General features: G+C 36.3%; 1 protein-coding gene across 1 annotated transcript in view; it reads left to right on the top strand.

The window, feature by feature from the left end:
• LOC113682003 (DNA polymerase epsilon catalytic subunit A) overlaps window positions 1-23421 on the top strand; it is a 37581-nt gene extending 14160 nt beyond the window's left edge. Inside the window, exons 25-66 of the mRNA XM_089210912.1 lie at window positions 574-632; window positions 1001-1090; window positions 1574-1666; window positions 1937-2006; window positions 2134-2208; window positions 2317-2406; window positions 2901-2968; window positions 3503-3698; window positions 3962-4360; window positions 5214-5336; window positions 5797-6051; window positions 6592-6798; window positions 6935-7067; window positions 7823-7919; window positions 8076-8130; window positions 8441-8524; window positions 8871-8977; window positions 9249-9294; window positions 9792-9874; window positions 10522-10606; window positions 10835-10919; window positions 11229-11301; window positions 12516-12603; window positions 13256-13431; window positions 13619-13733; window positions 14184-14249; window positions 14790-14881; window positions 15264-15353; window positions 16012-16096; window positions 16691-16773; window positions 17182-17302; window positions 17573-17698; window positions 18291-18362; window positions 19045-19155; window positions 19262-19347; window positions 19707-19845; window positions 20229-20275; window positions 20562-20649; window positions 20731-20813; window positions 20896-21034; window positions 22008-22117; window positions 23078-23421. Of these exons, the coding sequence (XP_089067038.1) occupies window positions 574-632; window positions 1001-1090; window positions 1574-1666; window positions 1937-2006; window positions 2134-2208; window positions 2317-2406; window positions 2901-2968; window positions 3503-3698; window positions 3962-4360; window positions 5214-5336; window positions 5797-6051; window positions 6592-6798; window positions 6935-7067; window positions 7823-7919; window positions 8076-8130; window positions 8441-8524; window positions 8871-8977; window positions 9249-9294; window positions 9792-9874; window positions 10522-10606; window positions 10835-10919; window positions 11229-11301; window positions 12516-12603; window positions 13256-13431; window positions 13619-13733; window positions 14184-14249; window positions 14790-14881; window positions 15264-15353; window positions 16012-16096; window positions 16691-16773; window positions 17182-17302; window positions 17573-17698; window positions 18291-18362; window positions 19045-19155; window positions 19262-19347; window positions 19707-19845; window positions 20229-20275; window positions 20562-20649; window positions 20731-20813; window positions 20896-21034; window positions 22008-22117; window positions 23078-23144 (4557 nt within the window). The 3' untranslated portion in view covers window positions 23145-23421. The remainder of the gene's footprint in view (window positions 1-573; window positions 633-1000; window positions 1091-1573; window positions 1667-1936; window positions 2007-2133; window positions 2209-2316; window positions 2407-2900; window positions 2969-3502; window positions 3699-3961; window positions 4361-5213; window positions 5337-5796; window positions 6052-6591; window positions 6799-6934; window positions 7068-7822; window positions 7920-8075; window positions 8131-8440; window positions 8525-8870; window positions 8978-9248; window positions 9295-9791; window positions 9875-10521; window positions 10607-10834; window positions 10920-11228; window positions 11302-12515; window positions 12604-13255; window positions 13432-13618; window positions 13734-14183; window positions 14250-14789; window positions 14882-15263; window positions 15354-16011; window positions 16097-16690; window positions 16774-17181; window positions 17303-17572; window positions 17699-18290; window positions 18363-19044; window positions 19156-19261; window positions 19348-19706; window positions 19846-20228; window positions 20276-20561; window positions 20650-20730; window positions 20814-20895; window positions 21035-22007; window positions 22118-23077) is intronic.
• Window positions 23422-24010: the final 589 nt, after the last annotated feature.

Raw genomic sequence — 24010 nt, 5'->3', positions numbered from 1 at the left:
CAAGTCTTAATTAAGGCAGTGATTGTTGTGTGAAGAAATGATATTTCCTAGTAGCCTGAGCCAGTAGTCAGAGCAAATGACAAAGGGCTAATGCTCACAAATTTACATTTTCAACTGAGTTGATAATGCTAAATTACCTTGCTGTAAACTGTCTCTTTTTTGGTCCAGTAACATCATGTGGTGTTAGGAGTGTGATACTGACCCACACCTCCAATAACAAGTGGAATCTTGACGAACAGGACAAATGATGATTATGATGATTTTTACAGATCACAATGAATGATTTTAGTTGTTCACAGCTTGGGTTACTCTTGCCCTTTCACTCTTAAGATCAAAATACATATTTTCTGCACTGTCTGCTGTGTACATCTGACATCATTTTAGTTCCGAAAACATTTATGTCTGGAAGTTGATTTTCTCTCTCTCTGATACAAGAATACATTGATAATGTAAGGAGAAATTTCTTTTTTATTCACTTCTGGGAGTGAAAAGATGACTAAGAATCACATGGGTTTAAACATAAGCTTTCCCTCTGAATCAAACAATGGACGAAATACATTGTTTTCTTCAAAGGCTTGGAAACGAAAACTTGGTGCTGCCATGCAAAGTGGTGATCCTGAAGAAATCAAAAGGTAATGACATTTTCTTAAAGGTGTGGAAATCTTGAATGCAAAGACTCCCTACAGCTAGCTACATGTAAATCCATTAACTTTTGACAATGAACTGAAAGAAATGAAGACAGTGGTAATTTTTCAAGACAAGTTTGTTAGACAGATCATGGTTTGAACCTTTTGGGGGGAGGGAAATAACATGTGATTGTACAGTCTAATTGTCTGAGAAGAACTGTTGTTGGTAGGTTTGACTGACAATAGATGACTCTCTACTTTGGGGTATAGTTGATGTTTCCAAACTACAGTTATCTTACTACAAACATCCCCTTTGATTTTAACTGGTATTATTGATTTTAAGGATATCATGGTTATTTTCCCTCATTTTTCAGTTGTAAAAGCAAAGAGGTTTTGTACGATTCTCTTCAGCTGGCCCACAAATGTATCTTGAATTCTTTTTATGGTTATGTCATGAGGAAAGGGTGAGAAAAGTTATTTCTATCTCCATACAGATTTTATGTTTTCATGGATAATGTTGCAGTGTTTTTTTTCTATTTAAGAGCTCTCCATCCAGTAAGTGCCCCTCCTTTTAGCTTGAATTTCAAATAATTGCCCTAAATATAGCTATTTATTTCTAGTAGAAATCTTTGTGTACTAGCATTGTTTTGAAACATGCTACAATCCGATCGGCTATCTTACTATTCTATTCTGTCTATTCCATGATGGACTGTGCGTAGCCCCATACTGTGTAGTTTTATACAAAATAATAAAATTGAAACATAGGGCTATCTTGTTTTTATGTTTTGAAGGACTGCCCAATGTATACAGAAACAATTGGATTACTTCAATGAGTTATAATTGAATCTTACTTCCTCCTCAAGAACTATCATCAAATCTTGCACCCATAAAATATTTGTCAATTTTTTTCCTCTACCAGTAACTCTCGCATTACCTGTTGTTTTCAGGGCTCGATGGTATTCAATGGAGATGGCTGGCATTGTTTGTCACACTGGCGCTAATATCATCAGACAAGCTAGAGAAATTGTGGAACAAATTGGGTGAGCTCATGCAGTTAGATAACTCTTAAAACAAATTACTGCAACCACTTTGTCATGGAAAAAAGACCAACTGTTTAATAACAAGGCCTTAAAATGTGACCATTGTATCTAGCTCAGTGCATGGTCACAATGTATCTAATTCTCTTAGACAGCAGCTAAAAGGAAAAATGTAACCATTAAATTTTACTGTGCACTCAAAATTTAATGTTAAGATATTCAAAAAGACATCCTTTATTGATTACTAATTCATTAGGGGCTTCTGTTTATCAGACGTCCTCTAGAACTAGACACTGATGGAATCTGGTGTGTTCTGCCAGCAAGTTTCCCTGAAAACTTCCAGGTAAAGAGTTATTTATTGGCTTAATTTTTTTTTTTTTAACTTGACCAAGAGAATATGACCCACCAAATTGACCAATCACAGTTTTCACATTAACTGAGAAATAACTGATGAAATATTTGACTCGCAGATAACTACGACTAACCCAAAGAAGAGTAAAGTGGCAATTTCATACCCTGGAGCTATGTTGAACATCATGGTTAAGGTATTTAGTATGTTGGTCTTGATTCATTCGTAAAGACATGTGATAAATTGCTGTTCAAACTTGTAGTTTCTTAAAATATTTTGTTACCTTGCCATTTTTTCCTTTCAGAACCACTACACCAACGATCAGTACCATGAACTTACAGATGCAGAGAATCTGACCTATGAAACAAGAAGTGAAAACTCCATCTTTTTTGAGGTACACCTCTGTACAGTATGAGTACTAAATGCTATCGAATGCATTTTCCTAAGCTTATAAATGTTGTAGTTGTGATATTTACAATCTTTAAAAGAGAAAATGTTTGAAATTTAACCCTGTAACTCCCAGTTCAAATTTGTAATTCTCCTTACTGTCAACTATACAATTCTTATAATGTTAGTTCTAAGAATTTAGTATTGGATCAATTCTCAAGTTTATATTTTTCTTTATTCTCATCACTTATCTGATTGATATTGTATTAATATTGTATTGATATTGTACTGATATTGTAAGGAGAAATTCTGCCTTGGTCACTCATGGGAGTTAAAGGGTTAATTGATGTTTACAAAATTTGACTCATCTGTTTTGTAGAAAATTGTAAGTTAACCCCTCTTAATCATGCAGCAGTTTATATGATAGTTTAGACTGGGAGAATTACATTTCATTGATAATAGGAAAGGGAACTGAAATTGATATAATTTCTTTATTGTCAGGTTGATGGTCCCTATAAAGCAATGATTCTTCCTGCCTCAAAAGAAGAAGGAAAGAAATTAAAAAAAAGGTAAAAGTGTGAATTAGTGTTGTACTGCATTTCTTGTGTACCCTGGAGAATACCAGATTGAAACTGTCAGTTGGTGTTGCATTGCATCAGTTTTGAATAGTGAAGAATACTAGAAACTGTACTACTAAAATGATCATCTTGCAGAACTTTGCCAGGTTGACCTTTTGACCCTTTTAAGTGACTAACATCCAATTTCTCCTTACATTATCACCCATGAATCACACATAAAGGTCACAAGAAGAAAGGTAATGATCACCACCTTATAAAATCCCTTGATTGTTAAACAAATTCTCCTAATTATTCTTCTCCTAATGAAGGAAATGTATGGAGAATTTCCCCTCTGGTATTAGGGAGTAAAGGATTAAAATTACCATCATTTTGCGAGTGATACTTACAATATTTGCAGCTGAAGATGTTGATATAGTAGCACTACTCTTCCAACTTGAACCCTTGATTAAACACCTGTTATGTGTATTTTGATCTGTTCATACACTCATTTTTTATTGAAATGGTTACACAATTATTTCCTATCAGATATGCAGTGTTCAATGATGATGGCTCCTTGGCAGAATTGAAAGGATTTGAAGTTAAGCGACGTGGTGAATTACAACTGGTCAAGATTTTCCAGTCCTCTGTTTTTGAGGCTTTCCTTCAAGGGAAAACTCTAGAAGAAGTTTATGCTGCTGTGGCTCAAGTTGCAAACTACTGGCTTGATGTTCTCTACAGCAAGGTGTGGTAACCCCATCATTCCTGCAAAAAAAATTAAATTTTCTTCACAACATCAATACAATGCTCAAGCTAATTTGCTTAATGTCTTTGTATGTGAGGTGAATTCATGTAAATTACTTAAGCTTAAAAAGTCCATCATAGGCTGAACTGTTGATTTAAAATATTGATAACTGCTCTTGGCTGTGGCAGTAGAGAATTGAGGATTTTAACCCTGCTACCCAGAGAGTTATCAACTCAGTACCCATGCTAATTTTCTTCTTTAAGGCAACAAACATGCCTGACAGTGAACTCTTCGAACTAATCTGTGAGAACCGCAGCATGTCTAGAAAGCTTGAAGATTATGAAGGACAGAAATCAACCTCAATCAGTACAGCAAAGAGACTGTCAGAATTTCTTGGTGATCAGATGGTCAAAGACAAAGGTCTCAGCTGCCGGTTTATTATTTCAAGAAAGCCTGAAGGATCACCAGTGACTGAGAGAGCCATACCCTTGGCAATCTTTCAAACAGAGGATGGTGTGAAGAAACATTATCTTCGACGTTGGCTGAAGGATGCCTCCATGAGCAGTTTTGACATCAGAGATATCTTAGATTGGCAGTATTACATTGAGCGGCTTAACAGTTGTATTCAGAAGATCATCACTATCCCAGCTGCACTGCAAGGGGTATGACTAAGTTTTCACAATTGTTTATATATGAGATGATGTTACCTTTAACTTGATAATGCTCATGACCTGCTGGTAAATTTGAAAGGATAATTATTGTTTCTCTGAATTTTGGCTCAGGCAAGAGGAAAAATTATTTGCTTCTACTTCAAGGGCAAATTATTATTATGAGGTGGTAATCAGCAAATCAACATTGCCTATCAATGTAGCCTGACTAATCTTCAGAAGTATTCATTTTCATTAACATTTTTGTGAACCCTTCAACTCCCAAGATCTCATTAGTAATTCTCCTTACTGTCTGCTGAATGATTCGCATTATGATAGTTTGGAGAATTTGGTATTGCATCAATTAGTAATCCCGTAATTGATATTTTTCTTTATTCTCATCACTTGTCTGCGTGATATTGTATAGATGTAGTAAGGAGGAATTCTGTCTTGATCTCTCACCAAAGTTAAAGGGTTAAAGCATGGTTTTGCAAAAAATTTATGGATGTAAGCTGTATGATTTAAAATCTGCTTCACTTTCTTCTTAAAAATGAGGATTTCTTTTAGCTACCAAATATTTTCAACAACTTTTATATAGCTTGCAACAAACAGTCCCTCTACAATCTCATACAGTAACCATTCCTTATCATGAGTTAACACAATTGACCCATCATAAAATTAATCTGATGAGGTTTTCCTTTCTACTTTTCACTTTTTGTTACATTTTCAAGAATAAATGAGAAATGAAAGACAACTTTGTTTTGTATTGTAAATACATTGAAAGAGGGTTTCTCTCAAATGATCATTGGGTATTCTTCAATTAAGTTATTGTTAAAGTACAATATTCTCACTTTTTACCTTTGTTTAGGTCAGCAACCCTGTTCCTCGTTGCTCCCATCCAGACTGGCTGCACAAAAGACTATTAGAAAGAAATGATGTTTTTAAACAACAGAAGATCAATGCCATGTTTGCGCCACTTCCAAAGAAGAAGGTGGAAATTTTATCCTTTTTTTAACAAATGAGAGAAAGAGCAAACAACATAAAATAAACAAGACTACAACCAGTAGGATCATGTGTTGAATGACAATCCCTCTGTTCATGGTTGATTGATTTAAAAACTGTACTGGCCAACATCAGTTAACCAACTGATTGACCATCAACAGATATTTAAACAATATTTCAGCAATGGCTATCAATTGTGTGCAATCCTGTGCATGATTTGTCAAAGAAGCAGGAAAGATAGTTCATTTTTAGTAATGAAATAACGAAAGGTGTGTTTTTTTGCCTTGTCTCAAGTGTGAGACAAAGAAAAAAAATTTGAGTCCTTTTGAGGGATGGAACCTCAGAATTCTTTGGATATGTAACTTGGTTGATATATTACACACTCTCTTTCCTTAATAAACTGGTCACAAGACTTAAGAAATATTTGCTCTCCTTTGATTTCCATTTAGCTACAGGATGACATCTCCAATCAAGAGAATCACAGTCCTCCCACTAGCCAATCCTTGGACATAGAGGATATAGCTGGGAAAGGAAAATCACCAACTGGTATACCTGTGGCCACCAAGAGGAAGCATGGACAAATGACTCTTGGCAGTAGTTTTTCCAACATTGCAAATCAAAATTCCTCGCAGCAAACTGAGGGACCATTGTCACAAACATGGAAAGAAGTTTTAGGAGAACCTCCACAATGGGGACCGAACAAGGTGAACTACTCAAACTTGCACCTGAGGGATAGCATGGAAAAAAAGTCCCAAGCAACTTTTGATGGATTGCTAAGTTCTTCTATAAAGTTATCCCATTCCTTGTGAAACGCATGAAGAATTTGGTAATTCATTAAAAGTCACTCAGGGTCATAATTTTGGGCAACTTATTAAGTCTTTTCTAGTTATCAGTAGTTCAGCAGAACTAAGGACAGTTTGTCTTAAAGTGTCAGGTGTGTAGCTCAGTGTACTGTAGGTTCTGTGCCCCTCAGCTCTGATTTTATGTCAGACAAAAACATAGTAATCAGTGTGCATTGCAAATGTCAAGTCTGATTATTTTTGATTAATTATGAATGATTTGTTTTTTGAACAATTAAGCTTGACTGATTGATCAAGTCATTGATTTCATTTTCACTTGTTTGAAACCACTTAAAAGCACTCAGTGCTGCAAACTTGGTGTAAATTAGGTGGACTTGTATTATTTTACATCACTTTCTGTTCTGATTCAGCTTATGATGTGATTTGATCAATAAATATTTTTAGGAAGACAAGGAGAAATGGGTACAATTTCAAAAGAAAAAATGGGAATTCCAGGCCAAGCAACGTGCTGAGAGGAAACGTCTGCGTAAGGAAGCTGATTCTATAGGTATGAGCACACTGGCTGTTGGGCGTGGCCCATCCACTGGGCTGTCAACATTTATGAGACAGCAAGCTAGGTCTCTTGTAGATACTCCTTGGCAAATAATACAGGTGAGGGTTTGTGTTTGACATCTCAAGATGAAAATATTGTTTTAGTCCCTTTTTTCGGTTTTACATTTACCTAATGGATCTATTGTAGCTTGAATAAGCAGTAACTGAAGTGCTTTTGTTTTATTCTATATTTTAGTTGGCTGACACTGATGATCCAGGAACATTCAAGGTTTGGGCTGTAGTAGGTACAGACCTCCATACAATCAAAGTTAATGTGCCAAGGATTTTTTATGTAAATTGCCACACCCCAAAAGAAGGAGCTGGGACAAGTAAGTTCAGTGTATTTCATTTCTCACACAACTTTCCTTATGGCTTCAACAATAACAAGACAGTATCACCAACAATGTGGACTTAACGTCTATAGATAAAGATGTTACCTTAAATTTCCTATCTTAATCTAAAGTAGTTGGGACATTACTGTGGTGTTAGTGAATGATGCACAACTGGATTTGATGAAAAAAGCTACAACTAGGTAAGGCCATTCTGTGCCACACAGCACTTGCCTCCCTCTGTAGTGGCTCAGATAAGCTACCCACACCTGGTATGATATGTGATATGTGGGTTGAGTTTTTGGTGGGTTCTTCTTGGTGTTCAAGTAGTTTTTTGCTTGGATCTCTGATTTACTTGTAACTCCCTCCTTTAAAACCATCATTCCAAATTCTAATTCATCCTGAAATTGGTGCAAGAAGAACTAAGGTAAAGGAAAAAAAGTAGCATGAAGTTATTATTATAATTAGCACATTGCTTCTTCCACTTGATGGGATGCCAGTCCATCTTAGGTAACCTTCACACCCTAGCATTTCAACAAACTTTCTTGAAGGCGTACCAAAGCCCAATTATACTTAAGTTGGAGACAAGCATTGTGGGAGTAAAGTGCCTAAGAACAAAGCATTATAGCCTAGTCAGGTGGCAAACCTGTGTCTCTCGCCCCAGGGTTCAGCACACAAAAGCTAGGCTGTATAAACCTTTATAAAAATTATTGGAGCTTTTGCCAACAAAAAAGTTTATATGTACATCCTTTCAGCATGGAGGAAAGTTTCCCGGACATTGCCACACTCTCATCCAGTGCTAAACCTCTACGAGTACACTGTTCCTGAAAAAATTTTTAGAGATCATTCAAGGTAGGTAAACTGACTTGAAAGTGTTCCTCCAAGAAAACTAAATGTTCCAGTTAGTCTGAGTGTTGAACTTTGCCATTGATACCCTGATCATGGAACTTCTCAGTATTCAGTTACATCGATGTGTTGATGTTTTTTATTTTTTAATTATTTTTTTAGTGAACTGGCCACAGATTTATCATCCCCTGACATTGAAGGAATTTATGAATCACAGGTTTGAATGGACAATTTTTGCTTGTTGCATTTTTTTAATACAGCTAGCCTATTGATCCAGCAGCTCATAGTGTCATTGGTTTGCTTGGCATCCGCTTGGCATCATTTGCTCTGAATTCCCTGTGCTCCCTTATTTCTCAAGGGATTGGCTGTTTGTGGTTCACCAGTCTGAGGGTTGATTTTATCAGAGCAGCTGGGCACGCATCCCTTCCCTAACCCAACATTAACCCTAACTTGTTAACAATTGGTATACATTATGTGCTTTATTGTCAATCTGTGAACTTATTTTATGTTGATCACTTAATTTTTAGGTTCCCTTGCTGATAAGAGCAATAATTAAACTTGGATGTGTCTGTAAAGTGAACAAGATCTTTGCAAGGCTGTTTAATGGAACGGTTAGTATTTCACCAAATGGAGGTGAATAGTGCTGGCAGAATATACTAGATTATTATATGGCAAAGTAGTTGTGAGGTAAATCCAAGTGTGCAAATTGGTTTGGGATGTTGGCATACAGACCATCTTCACTAAAGGGGTCATAGGTCAAACATTAACAACAACAACAAAACAAGGTCAGTCTACAGCAAGTGTCTAAGCTGCAGCCATACTGAATAATATTGGCCCTAAGTCACTTTTGTACAGACCCAGCACAGCAGGGTCTGTACTACCACTACCTTAGTAAGAAGTTAATATCCTTGAACATAACTGTAAACCCCTCACAATTATGAATTATCTGTCTTTCAGGATCTGGATACATTTGAGCTGGACCAACTGGAGTTCAAGACTCTTGCTGAGTGTTCCTACATGGAAAATGTGAATCTGAAGAAAATCTATTTCTACCACAGCTCTTCGTAAGAATGATTTCATTACTACCTTAATGTTTCTGTTCTTCCGTTCATGTCATATGGGAAGCAAGCAATTCTTTTCTGGTTTGTGACACACTCCTTTGCTAGTTCAATTGGCACTTGTGAATTTTATCAGTTTGTCTTCATGCCAGGGAGAATTTCATTCCAGATGCAATATTTTGAATGACAAATCTGCTTGAAATACAGTTATTTTTATTATGACTATCATTATGGTGTGCTTCAGCAAATAAAATTAATTTGTATCTTTCTCTTATAGAGACAATCGAGTCATAATTGCAGTCTTCATTCCAGCTTTACACAAGGTATGATTTAATGCACCAGCAAATCAGTAAAATTTTTTTGTGGACTATAAGTTTGGTATCAATGCTTGTTTTCACTGCGAGTCCTTTTAGTGAAAGTTGCAAAGACTGCATGGATTGCTTGCTCAGTAACTGTGTGAAAACTGTTGAAATTATTGTTGTCAGGATGTGAAAAGGATCATTTTTGAGATACAATCAATGTTTTACTTACCTTTTGACCCAAAAGAGAGACTAAAATTCAATTTCTCCTCACAATATCACCCCCAAATCAAACATTAAGGTCATGAGAATAAAGGAAATGATCACCAACTAAAGAAGCTTTTGATTGTTAAACAAATTCTCCTTGTCAGCACCTAAGGAAATGTTTAGAGAACAGTAGGGAGAATATGCATACTGATGATAGGGTGGAAAGGGTAAACTTGTAGAGATGAAAAACTATTTTCTTTAGGTCTCTTTGATATAAAAAAAAAAAATTCTAAAAGCCAACTCTTGTTTTTCAGGCTTCTGTGTTTGTTTTAGATTTGGTGAGAAATAACCAGATGCCAAACTTGTCTTCTTTGTACCAAGCAGAAAGAAATGCAAGGTATCTTAAGATTGCAATTAGATAATAATTGAAATGAAGGAGAAAATATATGTAACAAAGGAGAAGAGGTGCTCCTGCCTTCTTTTTTGTAGAAATACTAAAGAAGATCTTGTAATTTTTATTCTTATCCTTATCTAAGACAAAATTTCATTTTTTAACCCTTTAACCCCTAAAAGTGACTGGCATCTACTTTCTCCCCACAGTATCAGCCCTGAATCAAACATTAAGGTCATGAGAATTAAGGAAATGATCACCAACTAAAGAAGCTCTTGATTGTGAAACAAGTTCTCCTTGTCCGCAACTTGGGAAACATGTAGAGAACAGTATGGAGAATATGCATACTGATTTCAGGGTGTGAAGGGTTAAAACTTTATTTTCAGGACAGAATTTGCATATGAGTCTTCATGAGTCTTCATGTTGCCAACCCTAGAATGAGATGATTAAGTTGGGTAGTTTAAATGGTATATACTTCATAGCTGAATGCCATTTTGTTGTCTACACAGCATTCAGCCATAAAGTGTATACCATTTAAATGCAGTTTGGCTCAATAAGACTTGATAGATAACTACTTGAAGCAATTAAAGTTTTGTCTTAAGCAAATTGTTAAGAGGATACAAGATTAAATTTTATGGATATTTTATTTGCAGGCTTGAAAGAGATCAAGGAGATGAAAGTATTTATCCTCCAGACAATCTTACATTTGATGTCAGAGTTGATACTGACTCTAGACAGGTACAAAGTAACTAAGTACTTTAGATTATTTAAAGATTGATTCTTAATTGTCTGGAATTTTGCCTAGGAAAAAGTTCTTAATATGGTAATAACCAGTTTAATTTAGGTGAGGCAATCCAGCATGCCAAATATTTAACCCAGTAAGAGCAAGTATTTTTATAAAACTATTGTCTATTTTTCTTCATAGTTCTTTTAAATTTGGGTTTGTAATACGTGGTATCTTTACAGACCTACAGGGCAATTCAAAGGTTTCTTATGACCTACAAAGAGGAGAAGCGAGGACCCACAATGATTTTGGTGCAGTCACCTTGGGGTATGATACTTCTTGTTATTCACAGTTGTTAGCCACAGCTCTATGGAATCTATTTGTTTTATGATTATGATAAGAAAGCAAATTATTCTTAATGGTAACATCATCTATGGGTCTGTCCTTCATTAGATCATAAGTTAGAACCAATCAAAGTGCTTGTGTGTTTCGGTGTATTATATGAAAGTACACTAGATGAAAATTTTATATTCTGGTGCTAATTATGTTGATCTAAATCGGGAGGAATTTCCTGCTGAAAATGAAAGCATATTGCAGGCTGATCTGGAAAAAACATTTATTTTTGTTCTGTTGTAGACCTCAGTCATCTTACATCGTCTATTCCTAGTCTTCAAGAGTTTCCTCTTGTGTGTCTTCCATACAATGACAGGTAATGTAATTAATACAGAAGTATTTACTCTGCATGCCTTAAAGTTTTGCTTTCTGGAGATCAATGGCCAGTAATTGTTAGGGCATAAAACTAGGACGTTGTAAACATGATTAACCAGTAAAGAATCTTCATTTCATGGCCTTATACATCCATGTCAAATCCCCATGAAAAATTAACTCCAAAACAGTGTTGAAGGTTTATCTTGGATTAACATCAAATGTCTTTCAAACAACCAGCCCATGGACTTCAAATTGAACAGGATAATTTGGTTTTATTGACTGAGTTGAAAATGTAAATTGGCCACTGAGAAGAGTTTGCGGATCAATATCAGTATCTGGGTAACTGCCCACCTACCCCTCCCCTAACCCAACAACAGTCTATTGATATCAAGTTAAGGTTAATGTTGGGTTAGGGGAGGGGTAGGTGGGCAGTTGCCCAGATACTGATATTGATCCAAGTTTCCCTAAAGTTGATGTTTCGAGCATGAACCCTTTGTCTCTATCACTCTGATGAAGCGCTAATGCTCCAAACCTCAACTAAAGAAACTCTTTATGATAACCAATTTACACAATAACTCAGTAGATAAAACCAAAGTATCTTGTTATACTCCCCATTGATGCAGTGCCACTTTTTATCTAGAAACTTTCTCCCTTTGTCCAAACTTGATGGTCCATGAACTGGCCAGTTCATCATTCCTTTTTTTTTTTCTTTTTTTTTGTTGCCATTTTGTAATTATGATGCATCAGTAGAAATAAAAAAAGGAATTACATATACATCAGTATGACATAACTGAAGAGTTAGCATGAGGTGAGGCAACCCGTAGGGAAACCAAGAGGCTTAATTATGTGAGTTACAGGCTCCTCATATTTTACAAAAGTGAGGTATCAATTTTTATAGGGTGATTTAGTTACAAAATATTTTAGGTTAAAAAGGAAAGGACACACACTTGTAAAACAATGTGCATTTTCTGCATTTCTCTCATTATTTCTCGTTTCCTAGCATTTAAAATAGTATACAGGTGTTGTAACTGACTTATCCACTCATCCAAACCACTCAGCCAGGTCTGTCAGGACAACCTGATGAAACACTTCAGAGGGGAGGGGACTAACATGCATTTCATCCACAGGGTATAACCATACTGCCTGTTTCCTTCTCGGACTAGGATGAGCTGCATGTGTCAAGGTGTGTGACTGACTGTTTATTTTATTTGACAGCAATGCACAGCACAATGTTCTTGACTGGCAGCGACATGCTGCAAGAAGGATGGTACAGCATTTCCTTGAGGTGGAATTGTTTTTCCAGGTCAGGCATGATTCTTGGATATAACCCCATAGCAAATGTAATCATTCCATTAGTTTAATGACTATTTCAGTGGTACAACAGTGAGTACTGATAATCATTTCATTCAGAACTTAGATGGATATAGAGAGGAAAACTGTTTAGGGCTTCCAGAATAGAATGATACATGCATACATCATTATTTCCATGAATGAAATTTATTTAAATTGTGTAAAAGACATGAGTGAGCTTATTAGTGTCAGCTTCATCAGTTTATGTAAATACTCTAATTAGCCTCCAAGGGGCATATTAATTTTCAGGACCATAATCTATTTCTGAAGTTTTGTAAATATTAAAGGAGTTACCTTTTAATAAACACAAAAGGGTTAAGAGAAATTGACTTGATTAAATGTAAGTTGAAGTAATTTTACTGTTTCATCTTTGATTTCTTCAAGTGCCAAGGGATCATTCATTGTTTATTACTTTGGGGAGGGGGGAAAGAGGATTCTGAAAGTATCACATGGTTTCCCACAGGGGAATAGAGAGGTAATCAGTCATTGTCAACAGAGTAAAAATTGTGGACTATAGAAGATTGACTGTCAGTGAACTTACAATCATTAGAATTTAACAGATAAACTAAGACTTGTCCCTGAATCCATTTCAATCTTACCACCAGGCTCAGCTTGAACTAGCTCAATACTTTCATGTCCCAGTGGGAAATGTCCCATCAGACCCAACTCTGTTTGCTGCAGACCTCTTCTATGCTCGTCACCTTCAGAAACACAATCACTTGTTGTGGATGTCACCAACAGACAGACCTGATCTGGGCGGCAAGGAGGATGATGATAACAGGTCTGTCAACTTAACTGTGGTCATTCTCATAACAACGTAATATTTTTAAGAATGTACATCAAATTTTGATCAGCTCTTGAGCCATCAGTATTACCTTCCTTCTATTGAGAACCCTATGCATGTAATGTCATTGTGCTTATTATTTTCAATAATTTTATGTTGATTGTTTTCATTTTTCAATCCATAGACTAAGTGTTGTTTCTGAAGAAGGAGGAAACATTGAAGTGAATAGCCCAGGGTGTTATCCCACAGTTTGTGTGGAGCTCTCAATTGACTGTTTTGCAGTGAACACTGTTTTGCAGGTAAATGTCAACAAAATATACATTCAAGCTTGCCCTCACTGCTGCTATTCAGGAGTTAGTTGAAGGGGGGCTGTTAAAGCTTTGAGTGGTAACTTCAATCAATAGCAACATCATTTTAAGTCTTGAGTTGTTTTCTAGCAAAGGTAGCAATAGGCATGTATCTATTGCTGTTTTTTTTTTTATATTTTTACTTGGTCAACTATTCTTGATGGCACTATTGCTTTAACTCCCAATATCTTAGTCTTAATTCTCATCTGAGCTCCTACAAATTTTCCTTCAAAGTATTTATGAGAATTAGGTGTTAGATCAAGGTAACAACTACCTGATGAGTTTGAGTATTCTCATTACCTGTTTGTTGGATAGTGTATGTAAATTATGGGGGGAAGCTGCATTCATCAGGTCAAAGAGTTAAAGTTAACAGAATTGCTCTTTTGTCATGATTGTTTTCAGTCTGCACACATCAATGACTTTGAAGGAGGCTCTGCGACTGGAATCAGCTTTGACAGTATGCCACAGGTGACAATACTCTACTATGATAAAAATAATTTCTCTTTTTCTCTTGACCAGTAGTGAAAATGATGCATTTGTATTGTGCACTCTCCATGTCTCTAGTGCATTTTACAACACTTTGCAGGAGACCTTGGGAAGTCTGCTTTGAGCAGTCTACAATTTTACTCCCAATTTTTGGAATTTTCAGAAACAAGGGCTAGTTGTTTCCTACTCTTTGCAAGAGGTGTGTGGGTTATATCCCCTACTAACCGGCACAGAAAAGATGTAGGAGACCTGTAGATCCCTTAACCCTTTCACTCTCACAAGTGGCCAAGACAGAATTTCTCCTTTCAATATAACTACAATATCAAGCAGGCAGGTGATGAAAATAGAGAAGGATATCAATCATGGGATTATTAGTTGATCCAATACCAAATTCTCTGAACTAACATCATAAGAATTGTATGGCAGATAGTAAGGAGAATTACTAATCAGATCTTGGGAGTGAAAGGGTTAATAATTAAACCAGATTTAAGACCACAGTGGTAAAAATTGGTTTTATTATAGGCTTCTTTAGAAGAGCTAGTACAAGGAGGGTCTAGTGCAGCCTCCAGTTTGACAACCTATGATGAAGCTGCTCTGTGCTCCAGTGCTTTTAGGTAAGTAACAACCGCATGATGTAGTAGTGTAGGTAATACAATTTTACTGAAAGCAATACCACAAGCTGTTGCACATAACCATTGAATAAGAACAGACATAAAGAACTTCTTAAAACCTCTTTGATCTAATCCAAATTTTAAGAAACGGGCAACTTTGTGGCCCTATTTATGTTTCATGGTTTCCCTCATCACCTCATGGTGATGAATACTTATATTGCCCCTTAATGTTCCTACTACCAGTAATAACCACCTGACAAGATGAGGCACATTCTTTGTTGTAGAATTAGTAAGTAACCAATTCTTTCAAAAGTTCTATAGTAAAATTCCAAAGAGAGAAATTAGGCTACATCCCTAATTGACCAAGGCATGTTGTTTGTTGCAGAATCCTCAAGGGTATGGTTCACAGCTGGTTGCATGAAGTATCTACCTATGGAAATCTAAATGCAGATGCACAGTTGATGCATTTTTACAGGTATGATTATGAGAAAGAAGACACAGTATACAATAATAAAGCAAACTGCTCAATTGTGGGAGACTGCTGATTTCTGTGGTTTAAGCTGGCAACCTTGCTATGGAAAATGGGGCATCTTGATCATTTGACCCATAAGAGTGACTAGCATCTGGTTTCTCCGTACAGTATCACCTCTGAATCAAACATTGAGGTTACGAGAATGAGGGAAATGATCGCAAACTAAAGGTGCTCTTGATTGTGGAGCAAATTCTACTAGTCAGCACTTCAGGAAATGTATAGAGAAAAGTATGCAGAATGTGGCTATTGATCTTAGGGTGTAAAGGGTTAATGGTTAACATCCTGCATATAAGAAAAAGGTCTGGGTTTGAGTACTTGGCACAGCAATTGCATTGTGGTCATAGTGCCTCTCTCCCAGTCAGAAAACCTGACTACCTGCATAGGGGTGAGAGGAAGAGGGTGCCCCTTTAAACAGCTAGTATCCAATTTGGTAAGAGAAACAGGTACCACTTTACTGGAACCTAGATGAGGTGACATAACCTCCAGTATTCTAGAGTCATTAATCTTGCCTTGCCTTGTTACTTTTCAAACTTTTTTTCTGGGTTTGCTTTGTTTCAATTTAATCCATCTACAATAACTTGTATTCTATTCTCTTACTCAGGTGGTTGGCATCACCTTCAGCTCTTCTTTATGATCCAGCTTTGTGTAGAATGGTGCAAAGAATGATGAAGAAGTTATACATGCAGGTTTGTAAACCTTCCCCCCCCCCCCATGATCTAGCTTTATGTAGAATGGTGCAAAGAATGATGAAGAAGTTATACATGCAGGTTTGTAAACCTTCCCCCCCCCCCATGATCTAGCTTTATGTAAAATGGTGCAAAGAATGATGAAGAAGTTATACATGCAGGTTTGTAAACCTTCTCCCCCCCCCCCATGATCTAGCTTTATGTAGAATGGTGCAAAGAATTACAAAGAAGTTATATATGAAGGTTTGTAAACCTTCCCCTTCCCCCCCCCCCCCTTCAGTTCATAACTAACACTTTTTCAGAAGACAAACAGTTACCATGATATCTGGCACCATCCTCTTTTGTACCTTCCTACTTTGCTTTATGAAGTGGTCTGAATACTAGTGTGTAGGACTCCCCAGTAAGAAATAAGTACTCAAGGAGTAATGGAAGGTCCTCTCTAATTAGATTAGAAATCCTGAATTAATACACTGCATATCAGTTCCCCTCCCCACTCCCCGATATGTCTTCCAGTCTTGAAACCAGCCATCTCCAGACCTCTCCCTTTTTATTTTTATTCCATGCTCTAAAATTTGTGGTTGCTGTTTTTATCAGCTTATTGCAGAATTCAAGCGTCTTGGTTCTACCATAGTGTTTGCAAACCTTAGCAGAATAATCATTTGCACAAAGAAGAGAAGGTATAGTACTACAAGCAGGTTCCTTCTTCTAGTTTATCTTGGCCTAACATTGAAGTAGGAGATGTGTGTGCAAACTCTAGATTAAAATCCAGGTTAAAGTCTGGCTGGGTGATGGCTTTCTTCTTGGATTAGACAGTTACCTCTTGCTATACCTTTCTTTCCTCTGGAGTTTAAGTGGGTATGGTTGATTTGTCCTGGAAACCTGATAAAGTCCTGGTTGAGTGGAGGGGCATAGCCTACAATTTGTAACAAATTTAAAAGACACAACATTCACATGGTCATTTATAAGGAAGTATTAACAAATTGAATTTAAATACTGTGGAAGCAATGGGTTTCAAGGCTGGTAACTTGTAACCTACCACTGAACAGTAACCTGAAGTGCATGCCATTTTCATTCTTATTCTGCAGTGTTGCTGATGCCAAGGCATACGTGGATTTCATTCTTAATAGTATTCGCAGAAAAGACTTGTTCCACAGTATTGAAATAAAACCAGAATCTTGCTGGGAGTATCTAATGTGGATGGATCAGGTAATTGGACTTTCTCATTCCTTAAACTCTTTTAGCTCAAAGGGTGACTAACATCTAAATTTACAGAACAGTAAGGAGAATATGCATACTGATGCTAGAGTGTAAATGGTTAAAAAGAGTGCCAGCAAACTGTCTGGAAAACTGTACAAAATGCCAGAGGGTTTCCTATAGTATATGTTCTAATAATTCTTCATGCGATGATCCAGGATACCCTCTGGTAGTATGTGCTGTTCTTTGCTTGAGACATGGCAACTTTATTTTGTTTCTCAGGCAAACCATGGTGGCGTGAGAGGGAAGCTTCCCAAGGAGATTGATGAAGAGGAGGTTGTGGAAAACATGGAGGATCTGGAGAACAGTACTGATGAATTGATGGCCACTCCTAATGATGGCAATGAAGTAAACGAAACCTATTTTTTATGTTAAAATTATTTTTGTTTGTATTAATTTAATTTTTTTGCTGTATCCTCCTTTAAAATGTTCCATAGCATTATTGGCCAATCAATTTGAAGCATTATCACCAATTATTTTATGCTTACACTTTTCAATTCTTTTCCTTGATAGAATAGCTGTTTTAAAGTGCCTTCTCTTTAAGCTAATACTGTCTGAAGACTGAAGTAGAACAATACAGAGTTGCATTTTTGAACCTTAAAGTTAAGAGAAGAATTTTTCTAAGACTGTTTCACCTTACAGATCAGTTAACTATCAGCAACTTTCTAAGTGCTGTTCATCTAATTTTTTGGTTACCCCAAGTGCTCCATGATGTAGGGCCATTTCAGCCAATTGCCAATTGAAAATAAATTCTAGAAAAAAAGTAGTGATGTTCTGGAACAGAATACTCATTAAAGCATCATGTGAATTATACCTACTACAATTTTACAACAGGTATTCAAAATATGAGCCATATTTTGGTATTTTGAAAAATTCATGTGTGGTAAATTGAAAATTACTGAATTGCTCATTTACTTATGTTTTTGAACTTTTTTTTCAGCCTAACGTGGAAATGAATTGGAACATGAAGAGGTATCTTCCCTCAGCTGCTTCTTGTCAGAGCTATTTTCAGGTCTGTATCAGGAATTGAGTTACTAAGTAATTACAAGCAGTGAGCATGGGTACTATAGACAGTGACACTATTGTAAGTAATCCAATTTTCATAAACCTGGAGCTGTGTTTTACCATGTTTGTGGGGTGTGGATTTATGTTCTCACCATGCAACTCAGAGGGAATCCAGGATTTTTTTGAGGAGGGGAAGCATCATTAAGGAATGATATAACTAAAGGATGACATAAACAAAGTTTTTTCAATGCTTATTATATAAGAAAGCTGCAGGTCATTGCAGGGGAGGGGGTGCACATTCCCTGGAAAGCTCCCCTAGATCTACCCCTGTAACTGGTTTGCAAACCCAGCCAGTGTGCTGGAGAATCAGTTGACAGTTGTTTGCAAAAACAAAGTCTTTGCTTTCTTTTAACATTTTGCCTTTTGCAAGACTGCAGCATGTTCTAGAATTTGTCACAAATACCCACCTAGGATGTGGGTCAGTATGACAGTGATTTAAGGAATGCCAAATAGGAGCAACCAAATTCCAAATGCTTTAATTGGTCAGTGACTTTTCCAATGTAGAAAAAAGTACATGCTGATAGGTACATGAGCAAACCTGACAATAGATAATCACAAACAAACCTCACAGAGCATAGACCATTTAATGTTCTCCTTTGAAATGTTTCTGAACAGATGTTTCTTTCTAGATTATCATTGCTAGTCATATTCATGCAATGTACACCCATTCCTTGGAAGAAAGAAGGCGCATTGAACCTGGCAGTACTCCAATCAAGAAAAGAACAAGCTCCCAATCGCAGGTTTAGCTCTAAATCATCTTAGTTCAGCCCAGTCTATTGGTAAAGATAAATAAAAGGAATATGAGGAAAACCTCACTTTGCCTTTTGTTTAACTGTTCTCCAACAGAAAGTTGCTGACACATCGGCCACACCCAGCCTTGTAACATTTGCACAGGAGAGGATCTCTGGAGAACTAACTCAAACTCTCTTTAAGTAAGTATCCTTCTGACATGGTTCTTGGTAGTAAACCTTTTAAGTTACAAGATGTATGCTACTGATTGTATTGCTTTCTCATTAATTCATGAGAAACTCATTTCACAGTGACTTCCTACAATTTTAAGAAATAGTAGAATGTTGGTCTCCTTATTTGAGAGACACACTGTGATCCTGAAGTGCCTTTACCAAGCCTCATCACAATATTTCAGGAGGAAGGGGGAAGGAGAGGGTGAGGTAGATTTGCTACCAAAGCCTTGACACCTTGACCCTGTTTCAAAAAGCCTCTGTATTTCTCTGTCTTGGGACCTTTTTGAGGCTTATTCTGTAATTATTACATAAATATCTGTTTATTTCAGTGTGACACAGAAGATACAACATGCATTGTCTGGTGATAGATCTTCAAATGTAGATCCTAGTGCAGAATTTCCACTTCTGCCTGGATCCCATCTTCCACTGAACAATCCTGCTTTGGAGTTTGTGAAGTTCATTTGCAAGGTAAGACCTGCTGCTTCATTTATCTAAATCACTCGATTACCAAGTGGCCTACCCAGGAGGTTACTATCCCTGTTTTCTTAGCATGAAGAGTCCAAGAGTATCAGTACCCCTCCCTGGATGTAATGATTGTCCATCACAAAGTGATCCCAGGCATCTCATCAGGCTTCCCAGACAATTTTCTTATACCCGTTTATACTACTGGGTAGAGATACCACTGTGAGAGTAAAGTATTTTATCCAAGAACAAAACACATTGTCTCAAATCTAGAACTCTTGCTCCCTAACTTTTAAGCCAGCACATCTCCCACTACATATTTACATAATCAAGTCTGGCCAAGTTTTTTTTTCCCTCAACAGAATTGAAATTATTTATTTTTTCTTTAGGTGTTGTCATTGGACTCTAACACTCAGCATCAAGTGAACAAGTTAAGGTATGAATTACCGTTCTGGTAAAAATTAAGAACTAACATCCTTGCCCTTGTTTGAGAGAAAATTTTGATGAAAACCAAAGTTATCACAAGGCCAGTCATAAAGGGAAAATACAGGGACTGATAGAAACTCAAAGTAAACCAATGGAATTTCTGAATCCCTTCATCATGTGAAATTATGGTTCAGGGAAATTAAGAAGCTGCCTAGAATTAATGGAACTCAAATTGACCCAAATTTTTCTTAGATTTTATAAGGTGTCAATTGTTTGCTTTCTGTGTTCTTCCCCAGACGAGACCTGCTGAGGCTCCTTGCTGTTGGAGAATTTTCTTCAGAGGCAACGTTTAGAGATCCTTGTTCATCATTGGTCCTTCCAGAGGTATAATAGCTTCTTCTGCAGGAACATTATAAACATCATCTTTGACACCATGATATAAATGTTGCATATTTTCCCTAACAGGTGATTTGCTTGTCCTGTAACTCTTGCCGTGACCTGGACCTCTGCCGTGATCCCTTCATAACCGCAGCAGAAGGAAACAATCCGTAAGTAACTAGTGACTATTTTGTCAACCTGTTTTCAACACTTATCCAAGAAATGCCTTTTTTTTTCCTTCTTCTTTTGCAGTGCATGTTGCAGATGTGCAAATCTGGAGTGTGGCAGTGAATACAACATGGATTTCATTGAGAGTCAGTTGATTGACATGGTGCAAAAGCAGTCTATGGCATTTGTTCTTCAGGATCTCAAATGTGTTAAATGCCATGGAGTAAGTTTTCAGTAAAAACCTGTTTCCATGAAAAAATTAATAATAGAAGTACTGTTAACCTTTAAACTCCCATTAGTGACCAAGGTAGAATTTCTCCTTACCATATCAATCCAAAATCAAGCAAATAAGTGACAAGAAAAGAGAAAAATATAAATTATGGGATCAACGGTTGATCCAATACCAAATTGGCAGAACTAACATCAAGAGAATTGTATGGCAGACAGTAAGGAGAATTACTAATGAGATCTTGAAAGTGAAAGGGTTAATTGATAATGATGCAAATGCTTGGAAATACCTGTCAAATGCAACAGTTAATTTTATTCCTAGCAAACCAGGTAAACTGACTCAATAACTGATTAATTAATTACAAATAGTCCATTTTAGAGTTGTCAGCTTGGTTGCCATGCCTTTGAACAGGAGTGAGGCTAAGGGTGACCTTGTTATGATACAAACATTGCTTCTTTTCAAATGTAGATTACTTTGTTAACATGCTAACTAGATACTGGTCTCTATCACAACAAAGTCACCTTCAGCCTCTAAATGAAAGGCTTAGTAACTTTGTACACAACTGTAAAATGACCAATTGGTGATGCAAAAGTGGAGATGAAAATATAAATCTGGACAAAATAATGCAGGGAAGTATATTTTGTAATGATCCTGGATCTGTATAGGGGATATCCCTACATTACAGGCAAGAGAAATTCTTAACAGAATATTGCAAGTAAACCATCTTCAAAGAAAAATATTCACATTTTTTTAAATAGAATTTCTTAGGAAAACATGAAAATTTATAAGAAAAATTTAAATGAGGAATGTAACTAAAAATAGTAACCTTTTCACAGCACTTCAAATTTTTAGATATCGTCCAACAGAGTTGGGTTTAAGCACAGTTGTAATTGTTCATGCTCAGGTGATAACTACAGACAATCTCTTGAACTTTTTACAAGTTGATCCTAACAAATGACCATTTCAGGTAAATGCAACAAATATGTCAAGATACTGCAAATGTGCAGGCAACTTCTCCCATACCCTGTCTGTTGATGACTTCTACAACAAGCTAAAGACATTTAGAAATGTGGCCAGGTAAGTTTTAAACAGTACAGGACAAGTTCTTCCTTTTTCTTACACCTCTGTGCTAAGGGAATTAATTAATAACTTATCCTTTAACCAAAACCCTTGTATCAATTACCGTCACTGAAGGCAGGATGCCTCTATCCAGCACACACCTTTTCTTATTCCAATGTTTTTTCCTAAATGGAGGTTCTACAGCTTAATCCTTGTGTGATTGACATGCAGTATTTCCTCATATAGGCACCTTCACCTAAATAAGTGCCCACCCCCTGGGCCATAATATCAGACAAACACAACTCTCGATTAAGAGCCCCCCATCCCTCCCTCACTTTATTATATAGTAGTGATACAAAGAACAGCTGTTCCTGTTGCTACTTTATTTACAACTTTTTAAGCCTCAGCTGCGGTAGATTCAGTAGAGGGGAAGTATTTTCAAATAAGCGCCCCCTAAATTAAATTAAATGCCCCTCCTTTTAGCAAAAATTTTATACATGCACATGGGAATTTATCTGAGGAAATATAATATACAAGTTACATGTTCAAAACTGTTGAGTAACTGTTTTCTCAGTCTTCAAGTTAAAACTAATAGTCATCGACTGGCTACACCCTTTAGTCTAGATTATTTCAGAACAAGATCACTTGATATATTAGGTTTTATATAAATGTTTACATAAAAATTTCTTTACAAATTGCTTCATGTGTCAATTTTGTACCTCAAAATATCTAATTTTTGACAAAAATTCAATATTTTGGTTCTGGAAAAAATGTAAAGTACAGATTTTATAAGAACTCAATAATTTGCTAATGAATAAAAGTAGTCTGTGGCAACTTTTCTCTGTAACTGCCTGTGTCTTTGTGACTGTGTGATTACCAGGTTAACCAAACCAATTTATCTCACACAGACATAAAACTGCTAAGCTTTCAAATTAGTGGCTTCCTTACTTAAGGTCTTATTCTGATATTGTTTCACAGGCATTACAAGTTGGCACTTCTGGAAGAAACAGTCAACTGGATTATGGAGAAAAATCCTCATTTTTAATGACCATTTAAAAAAAAATGTAAATAATTTATCAAAAGTTATTAGAGTGACATTTCTTGTTCATGAATACAAAGCACCATACACGTCATTTGTTTTCCTTTTATGTTTAGAACAGAAAGTTTATTGGAGCTGCCACCAAAAAAATGTATCTTGCCAATCAGTTGTGTTTGCAAGTCTGGGGAGTAGGAGTATTAACAATTTCTTGTAAAAAAAACTGTTGTTCTTTGCTCTCAAAGAAATTATTGAATTTACAGAATAAAGTACACCAACAAACTGATTGAGGGAATTTTTGGAATAATTCACATCGTCAAGATCTATATTTTGACAGATATTGTAATGAAATTAACATGTTAAATACTGTTCTTCAATTAAATCAAAGTGTGACTTAGCATCTTATTTCTCCTTAACCTTTAACTCCCAGATCAAATTTTTAATTCTCCTCACTGTCATCCATACAATTTTCATAATTTTAGTTCAGAGAATTTAATATCGAATCAACTAATTATCCCCTAATTGACATTTTTCTTTATTCTCATCACTTATCTGGTTAATATTGTATTGATATTGTAAGGAGAAATTCTGTCTTGGTCACTCATGGGAGTTAAAGGGTTAAAATACCACCCTTGAATCAAATATTAAGGTCACATGAATAAGGGAAATGATCACCAAGGTGAGAAACTCTTGATTGTTAAACAAATTCTCCTTGTCAGAACCTTAGGAAATGTATAGAGAACAGTATAGAGAGTATGCATACTGATGTTAGGGTGTAAAGGGTTTAAGATGTAAGGTCATGATAATTTGAGCCTTTGCAAAAAACAACAGTATGGGCATCTGGGACAGCTCTTGAACACTCTGTTGAGCCGTTA

Source organism: Pocillopora damicornis, chromosome 6, assembly GCF_964200805.1.
Source record: "Pocillopora damicornis chromosome 6, jaPocDami1.2, whole genome shotgun sequence".
NCBI classification, from domain to species: domain Eukaryota; kingdom Metazoa; phylum Cnidaria; class Anthozoa; order Scleractinia; family Pocilloporidae; genus Pocillopora; species Pocillopora damicornis.
Note: the sequence above shows the minus strand (reverse complement) of the source record. Positions and strands in the feature narration are given on the sequence as shown.